General features: G+C 41.7%; 1 protein-coding gene across 3 annotated transcripts; it reads left to right on the forward strand.

Annotated features, from left to right (window-relative positions):
• Positions 1-1243: 1243 nt before the first annotated feature.
• On the forward strand, positions 1244-8377 carry zgc:154055 (uncharacterized protein LOC556036 homolog). Of its 3 annotated transcripts, none has more exons than XM_052086953.1 (11): positions 1244-1588; positions 1768-1827; positions 2122-2230; positions 2409-2534; positions 4952-5125; positions 5200-5417; positions 5922-6083; positions 6205-6346; positions 7561-7781; positions 7856-8007; positions 8236-8377. In XM_052086953.1, the coding sequence occupies exons 1-11, from the start codon at positions 1404-1406 to the stop codon at positions 8337-8339; spliced, it is 1653 nt and encodes a 550-aa protein (XP_051942913.1). In that variant the 5' UTR covers positions 1244-1403; the 3' UTR covers positions 8340-8377. The 3 variants fall into 3 exon arrangements, with proteins under 3 accessions (XP_051942913.1, XP_051942914.1, XP_051942915.1); XM_052086954.1 differs by having other exon boundaries at positions 1246-1588; positions 1771-1827; XM_052086955.1 differs by lacking the exon at positions 1768-1827 and having other exon boundaries at positions 1247-1588.
• The last annotated feature ends 717 nt before the right edge of the window (positions 8378-9094 follow it).

Genomic DNA, 9094 nt, shown 5'->3' on the forward strand with positions numbered 1-9094 from the left:
AGCTATTCATGTTTTCATTAGCTGTGTGTTTGTGTCTTTATCTTGTTAGAAGACCCATGACACGAAACTGCGGCCAAGCTTTCTGAGATCAGGGAGCACATTTTGTTCCAGAATTGATAGGGTTAGGATTTCTGTGTCGGGATTAAGCAAAGCACTCACAGAACAAAGCAGAGGCTGCTGTTTGTTTCACAGTAGGCCTACTGTGCTGTTGTTTTTGTTTTGAACATATGTCCTAAAAAAGCCCCAATAGTCACTGTCAAACATTGTCTCGGAAACATTGTGGCTTGTAAATATGCATTTCAGCACTTTCCAGTCTCATTAGTCTAAGGTTATTTCAGTGATTTTTCCATAATTTTTGTCTGTGCGGTTTTCATTGGCTTGTTCTTTAAGTCTATTCAGATGGACCACAAAACCGAAATAATGCCTGATTTTCAGTGGTTACTTTTCACAATTTTTTTATTCATTATTTTGTCAGTTTAAGATTATTTTAGTCATCATTGAGGGTTTTTCTTATGTAGCAATAATGTCCTTGTGTGTAGATGTGATCCATCATCCACATCATATATTGTATTGTATTGTATATATTGTTTGTTTTGTTTTGATATAGGATTTTTTTTAAATATAGGAACAGTTGCAATAAACACAAATGCAAGAGGATGAACATTAGGTACTTTGAGGGGTTGTTTTGTGAAAAATAACACGTTGTCGAAGTGTTCCTTCAAAATTAAGAAGTTGAGTCCACTGTTAAATGGTTTCTCTTTATCAAATGTAATGAGTCAATGCACCCTTTCAATTACATGTTTGTACTGTGTATCCATCTAGTGGCGATTAGTTATATTGCAGCTTGCGATCGCATTTTGAGAGTCAAAACTGCAGTGCCGAGTGGGTGCTCGTTCACGTCTCATTTCAGGGACCAGATGACAATTCCAAGGAAAAGCTCTGCGGCATTTTCGAATAATAATAAACAATTTTAAAAAGCCACTCATTAGAAAATGTTGAAAACATATTTTCATATCGTTCTTTCAGAAAAAAAGTCGTTAAAAACGCGAACCTCTGCAAATTACCTGCACAGCTGTAAGAGAAAAAGAGAGAGAGAGACTGAGCTACAGGGAGTAGATTCACATGTAAGTCTTGCATCCTCTCGTGCAACAGCTTGCAAGAGTGTTAAGAATATGTGCGCATGTTCGGGCCTATGCTCAGAGGTTGGGAAAGCCACTTCTATTTATGTTCAGATCGTGAGAGAAACAGACGAGCGAGAGCAAGGGGAGGAGGAAAAGGAGGAGAAACGGGAGGAGGAGGAGCGTCACTGTAGTTTTCTTTCATTTTAGGGTAGGCGAGGAAGTGATTTCAAGTTGAGGCACTTTATTTACTCGAAAAGTTTGCTGGCGCTTGGCTTTTGTTGAATGGAGTTTTCCGAGCACATCAAGACAGCGAATGTAGAAGATGTTGTGCTCCAGCAGCCTCTGCACACTTCGATCAAGGGCACCCTGTGCATCACCGGCCACCACCTGCTCTTCTCGGACAGGGAGGAGGAAAGCTGTCAGCAGGTTCTGCTGCTCCTCAGAAACATTGATGCTGTTGAGAAAAGGTAAGGAGATGCACACGGAATAACTTATAGATAAGCATAGTCTAATAATATTCATATGATAAAATACAGTAGTGCAGCGGCATGATATTTCTAGCGTTGATTAAATCATATGGTAATTTACACATAAAGTGTTAAACTGTCCATTATCTAACAAAATAATTCCTCAAATGTGTTTCAAGCAGCGTGGAAAACCTTTTGAACTACTTCAGCCTCTTTCCTAATGCCGGCCACAGCAACAGGTTGGAGGCTCATTTGTGTTGCAATGTGTCAGCAGTTAGTTGCACCTATTCAGCCCACAGGAAACATGTTTGGTTACAACAGCTCATCCTCGCTGTCATGTGTGCGGCTTGCTATCCTACTAACAGCTCATACTTGTGTGCTGCAGCAAAACTTTACAGCAAGCAGAAGGCCCATGTAACAAAGTTGTGCAAGTCCAATTTTCTGCACTGCTCGAGCCAAAACATGGGGCATCTAAAGTGCGAAGCAGTCATAAGGGTATCGGGGCTATTGTTTTGCTCTGTGTTTGTATATAGAGCTACAGAATCTTCCGGTACCATCGTCATCAAGTGTAAAGATCTCCGTGTGCTACAGCTTGACATCCCAGGCATGGAGCAGTGCCTTAACATTGCACAATCCATTGAGGTACATGAAATCATTGGCATTACCTAAAGTGTCCAGTGTGTGGAAAAGAGCCAACTAAATGTGATGCATTAGTATTATATATTTGTTAATAATAATAATTGTTGTTGTTATTACTGAAACTGGAAGCGTTTATCTGTTTCTTTTTTAGTTTCTCATCATTAACTGTTGTTTTCTCCAGACCTTGTCTTGTCTGAACTGTGTGGCAGAGATGTATCCTTTCTTTTACCGACCCTCCAATGCCAGCGCGCAGGATCCTTGGGGCCTCTCAACCCCCGAAAGACATTACACTGAAATGGAAGAACTTGTAAGTTTGAAAATACACATACAGTATGTCTCTTGGCACTGTTTTCCTAACCCTGAGCCTATAGTCACATGACAGGAAAATGGCAGGGAAACAGAAGATAGAGGGGGTCAACAATGAGGAAATCCCCTATTCCAGTTTGCAGCTTTACCTACCAACAGCAACCTAACATTTGTAACAGTGAGTCACCCTGAAGCACTGGGACTGGCTTTTACTGAGAATTTCCTATTTATTGCTGACGAACAATACAAATTGCATGAAGTGCTTGGCCAAACATGTCAACACATTTGCCTGAAGAACAATAAAAAAAAACCCAAAAACTTGCAACTTGCCCAAAAGTCAGCTGGGATAAGCTCCAACATATCTGCGACTCTAATGAGGATAAGGATTTAAGAAATGGAGGGATAAACAATGAAGACGCACCTTCATATGGGGGTTTCTCACCCAGTAGTTTGATAATAGCTCTTCCCTCAAAATCTGCTGTGAATGCTGAGAAATGCTGAACGAAAATGTCACTCAAACGAGCATTGTGTCTCACATATATGGGGATATATGGGAATGAATACGAATCTTCCACATGACTAACTGCAAGTAGAGACGCAGGTATACATACCCTCAGCCAATCAGTTTGAATATAGATCATTTTAAACTTAATGGAAAAACTACAAATAATTTGTTTAGTATTGTAGCATGTACACACATGGACAAAATTGATGATACTGCACCTCCTCTGTTAATGAAATAAAACCATAGTGCTCAAAGAAATAACTAGAATATGACAAAATTAAATCATCAATTAAAAAGCAATGAAAAGTAAACACTGAGAATCAGACACTGCTTTTGAATTGTGGTTCAACAGAATAAAAAAAAACATGAAACAGCGCTGCACACAAATAATGTCACCCTGAAAAAAAAAATAATTTGAGAGACGATACATTATTTGTTATTCATTCATTCATTCATCTTCCGTACCACTTGATCCTCACTAGGGTCGCGGGGGGTGCTGGAGCCCATCCCAGCCGTCTCCAGGCAGTAGGCGGGGGACACCCTGAATCGGTTGCCAGCCAATCGCAGGGCACACATAGACGAACAACCATCCACGCTCAAACTCACACCTAGGGACAATTTAGAGTGTTCAATCAGCCTGCAATGCATATTTTTGGAATGTGGGAGGAAACCGGAGCACCCGGAGAAAACCCACGCAGGCCCGGGGAGAACATGCAAACTCCACACAGGGAGGCCGCAGCTGGAATCGAACCTCTGCACTGTGAAGCCGACGTGCTAACCACTGGACTACCGGACCGCCCACATTATTTGCTATTAAGAAATACATTTTTCACCTTTACCGGTAAGTGGAATGTGATAACTTCCCACGGCACACCATTATATGTCTCACGACACACTAATGTGCCCCTGCACGCTGGTCTCGAGAAAGCACCCTCCAAACCTGAGATTATTGGAGCTGTTTAGTCATGAAGAGTGGGGAAAAATACCTGCAGAAGTCTGAAAATTTCAAAAATCGTTTGATTGCAGTGAAAGGTTGTGCAGCAAAATATTAAGATAAGGGTACGCACCTTCAGTTTTCTCCATGCCCGTTTCACGTTTTTTGTTTGTTTGTTTGTTTGACTTTTTATTTGTTTCTATCAATCTTTTGAACCCCAAAACAAAAGCAATGTCTGATTTTCATTGATTAATTTTCATTACATCTTATTTATTATTTACTTGTGTCGTGTTCACTCTGTTCCTGTGAGCACTGTGAGTTTTCCTTCCATTAAAAGAGGGCTACCAACAATTATGTCTGTGTGTGAAAAGACAGTCCTTGGATGCCATATTAATATGCAGCATTTTGATTAGGTAATAATTGAGGCATGACTGAGATTGTGTTTTTGACAATTCTTGACTCTCACAGGATTTTTCAACAAGTAAATTCACCAACATTCGAATCTCTGGGGCAGCACTGAACAAGTCATTGGCAGTAGCACATCAGCCAAACAGTTCTGAGGGTTGATGTTGAAAACTAGGGGCCTTTCCATGTTTTCCACAGGCTTTCTGTCAATTGAATTTAAGGCTTTAAATGATCCATTTTGTCGTCAATGGCAATGTGAATGCTTGTTTGTGCCCTTTCCCCGTTTGCTGAATAGTCCAGGGTGTACCCCTACATGTTGATCAGGGTAAACTAGAATACGCTCCAGCTTACCTATTAGCGATACAGAAAATGGATGCATGGATTAAGTTGTTGAGTAAGGCACAGAACTACCCACCCAGGTTGTACTAGGACCTAGTACAATTACATTTCTTGTAAATGGTGACAAAAGAGCCTCGTCATACTTGCGTGCTGCGAGTCCTTTTATTTCCTGTGGTTTTCAGTCACGTGGTTGCCTTGTCAGGCCTTGATGGCGCTGGGGTCTTTCTGTTTGCAGCATGAAAGGTGGAGACTGAGCACCGTGAACCAAGACTACTCAGTATGCACCTCTTACCCTCCAGCTGTCATTGTCCCCAAGGCAATTGGGGATGACGCACTAAAAAAGGTCGCCAAATTCAGACAGGGGGGACGCTTCCCTGTCCTCTGTTACTACCACAAGAAGAATGGCACGGTGAGGCCAACATCCCGTAACTTTTATTTGCGGTCGCCTTATTGTTTTGAAAAGCACCCAAAACCGATTTTCAGGTCATTTTGCGTGGCAGTCAGCCACTGACAGGAGCCAACCGGAAGCGTTGCTTGGAAGATGAGCTCCTCTTGCAGATAGTGATCGGGGACTCAGACAGAGGTTATATTATCGACACACGTTCAGGTCAGCAGGCGCAGCAAGCCAGGATGATGGGCGGCGGGTTTGAGTCCAAATCATGCTACAGCAACTGGAAGAGACTACACAGGCACATGGAAAGGTGTGTGACTATCACACTATGGGCTCCTTTCCCGTGCCCGGAAGTGGCAAGCTGGTGAACTCTGTGTGAAGGAGGGCTGGACAAAAATGTGGTATTTTCGCTAAGGCACGCAGGTTGACACAGTTAGAAAAGGGACTTTTCTGCCACTGGGGCATAAACACACACAAGTTAATTTATGTTAATCAAAGCAGCAACGCTCAATCCTTGACATGGCAGGAAAAGAAATTAATTTGCTGGAAATGTGCAAAGAGGAACTACTACTTAAGGAACTACAAGTAGACTTTCACAGATGGAACATGTGAAAATGCATATCCCGATTTTCATGCACACGCCAAGTAAGGTTGCCAATTTTCACACTCCAAAATAGGAGACAGGTGCTACACTATTCTATCTGATGTTAAAACTTGGAGAGGACTAATTATCAACACTTTTGAGGTGGTACTCAGTTTAAAAGGTCTAAAACAATCTACACAATTGCAGTAGATAACACTTATGTTTATACAGGGGGAAAACACTCCAGGAGAGTCTAATCAAGCTGGTGGAGGCCTGTGGTGACAAGTCCCCGAATATGGACCGCTGGCTGAGTAAGCTCGAAAATTCCAAATGGTTGTCTCATGTCCAAACTGCGATGTCAACTGCTGGCCTGCTGGCAGAGTGTGTGGAGAGGTAGGCACTCTTAATACGCCTCTGTCAGAAATGCTCCCTTTTTAATCAATATTATGATTATTATGATTATGAATGTTATTATTATTATTATAACATGCATCTGCCTGTTTGTTTTACCCAGAGATGGTCACTCAGTCCTGGTTCACGGCTCTGAGGGGACAGACTCCACGCTGCTTATTAGCACTCTTGCACAACTCATTTTGGACCCAAGTTGTCGTACACTGGAAGGCTTTCTGAAACTTCTAGAGAGGGAATTTGTCCAGGTACAGGTAGTTTTTTTTTGTAGTTCTACATCCATACAACAGGATTACATTAGTATTCATGTATTTTCTTTACATTTTGTATAACTAGTTATGTATCCACTTATCAGTTTTTACCTATCCAATTCAAAGTCCTAGGTGAGCTGGAGTCAAGTTGACTGGGCAAGAGGCTGAGTTCACATTGGACTGGTCGCCAGTAAATCAAAGAGCATATATAGACGCATAATCATTTCTATTCACACCTTTGTAATTCTTTTAAATATTGAATTACTGTAATATGTATTTTCTTTTCTAATGTGAGGAGAGCCTGGAGAGGTCCCACAAATGCGAAGGGAGAAAACGCGAATTACACAGAGGTCTGTACAGAGATCTTTTGAGTGTGAGGATGATGTGCTACTGCGCTGCCCCTAATTATGTATGCTGATCAAATATTTTTAATTATAAAATAAATATTTCACTGTTGTCACTATTTTCCCTTGCCTTTTGACTACGAGAAGTCAGTCATGTGTCCTCTACAGTCTACTGCCTCACAATGAGTCTTGCTGGATCCATTTTGAAACCCCTTTGCCAAATTTGGTATCTTGCTTCACAATAACATAATATTATTGTTGCATACAAGACTGACTATAATAGACTATTATGGACCATGTTACTGTTATTAGATGGGTGAAACAAGAACGTAAAGTTGTGTAGATGTGCGCTTTTCTGGGTGCGCGCATTCTTCCATTGAATTACTGTAAAAGCTTTTCCCCTTCTGTACTCCAGAGGCTGTAGTTAAGTCCAGAGAAACATAAGTTAACTCGCTGCCAACACCCAGTGACGGCTGACTCGCTGACAGCGTGAGTCACACCTTTTCCACAATGCTCACAGACTGCCCGATGGCCATAATGTGCCACTAAAAGTTGCGGCAATGAGGCTGGCATTGGAATTGTATATAGTGTTATATTTCTGCTCGCTACGGCGTCTGGATCAGTATGAAGGAACGGTGCCTCCAGGCAACAAGGTTGTGGGTGTGAATCTGTCCAGTAGAGCCTTTCTGTGAGTTATCCCTATCAATGAGTGAGGTAACTGGGTATATATTGATTGACCATAGGTGTCAATGCGTTTATTGTTTTTGTTTTTGTTTTTGATGTGATCCAGCGAAGATTAATGGAAGAGATGTAGAGGATAGTTTTCAACATGAATCCATGGCTGCATACTGTATGTCTACCTTGCAGGCAGGACACCCATTCCAGCAGCGATGTTCCCACTCAGCCTTCTCCCATGCTCGTATCCAGCAGGAATGCCCAGTGTTCTTGTTGCTGCTGGACTGTGTGTGGCAATTATGGCGCCAGTTCCCCCTTGCACTTGGCTTTTCTGAAGCTCTGCTCCTCAGGCTGGCTACTGAAGCCTATGCCTCGGACTATGGCACCTTCCTCTGTAACAGCGACATGGAACGGTCAGTTATGCTTCCCTTTTTTCACTAATGTACAGAATTTTTCCTGACATCCAACCATTGGCTTTCTTTCCCAGCTGTGCTCTCCAAGTGAAGGACAAGACTCATTGTTTGTTTCGGGCCCTGCTGCAGCCATCGGAAAGAGAGCAGTACACTAACCCACTATATGAGCCAAATGAACTGGCCATTTGGCCTTCAGTCCACCCACAATCCTTACAACTATGGAGGGGTGAGCTTTGGATTCAAGATGTACTAATTTCTGCAGACATGAAAATGGGAGAGGTATTGTTCAGATCAACATTCATTTGTTGAGAGTGAAATGCAAAACATTTTCCCATCAAATTTTGAGAGGAGAGGTGTTGTGTAAGAAATCCAGAACAAAATGTTGACAGAAAAATTCACCACACAGTGAATGAGAGTTTTCTGTGTCCCGTTTTCAGTGTTGATCTTTTTACAGGCTATTTTCTGAGGTGGACCCAACAGACTCGCCACCTGGAATTGGTCCAGGAGGAGATACGGAATATGGTCATTGAGTGGGGGAAGATGGCACTCAGCTGTTGAACACTCATCAATAAAGAAGTGATCGGGAAGAGCATGAATTGTGTGTTTTCAAAGAGGAATCTTATATTGGTCCTCATTCCCACTGCCTAGTTAGAATTTATGAAGTCATTTCTGTGTACATTGAAACCAAAGCTTAGGGAGAAGATTTAGGTTATTCTAACACTCAGTACTGTTACGACACTGTCCAAAGTTGGGTTCAGTTGGAGCCAAAGTCACACACTTACTTTTCACATTGAGGCAGGGTGTAATATTTGTACATTTTACACTATATAGGTGTGTTTCCAAGCTGGCAAGGACTATTGTCAGGGGTACAAAATTGATACATAAGGTGTATTTAATTGCAAAATGTTAAGAAACACGCTTTAAGAATAATTTAGGAACAAATCATGGACCAACGAGCATCCCCCAAAGCTACCCTGACCTCCAGCAAACCACAGCAGTCCGGACAAGGGAAAAAGCAAGGCGAGGTGATGCCCATGCTGGACGGACTACAAAGACATGAAGCCTGCGGACGCTTGGCCATCCTCCAGGAAGAAAGACTAAAGATTAAGTAAAAAATACTTCATATTTCATATGAAAAAAAACAAGTTAAAATTTAATTTCAACTGATTTATTTGAGATTCAATTTGGTCATTAGGGAAATGGGACAAGAGAAAACATTTTGGGGATACTCCACACTTATCGGGTATTTTAAAAACTATTTTCAAGCTGTCTTTTCTCTTTGTTTTTTTTAAGATTTGGACTCGGGACAAGCA

The sequence above is a fragment of the Hippocampus zosterae genome, chromosome 14 (assembly GCF_025434085.1).
Source record: "Hippocampus zosterae strain Florida chromosome 14, ASM2543408v3, whole genome shotgun sequence".
NCBI lineage: Eukaryota > Metazoa > Chordata > Actinopteri > Syngnathiformes > Syngnathidae > Hippocampus > Hippocampus zosterae.

Bases quoted from the DNA above. Each gene is read 5' to 3' on its own strand.
- zgc:154055 (XM_052086953.1), top strand. From the start codon at position 1,404: ATGGAGTTTTCCGAGCACATCAAGACAGCGAATGTAGAAGATGTTGTG. The intron at 1,589-1,767 runs GTAAGGAGATGC...ATGTGTTTCAAG, and splicing joins ATTGATGCTGTTGAGAAAAG to CAGCGTGGAAAACCTTTTGA. The intron at 7,782-7,855 runs GTCAGTTATGCT...TTTCTTTCCCAG, and splicing joins TGTAACAGCGACATGGAACG to CTGTGCTCTCCAAGTGAAGG.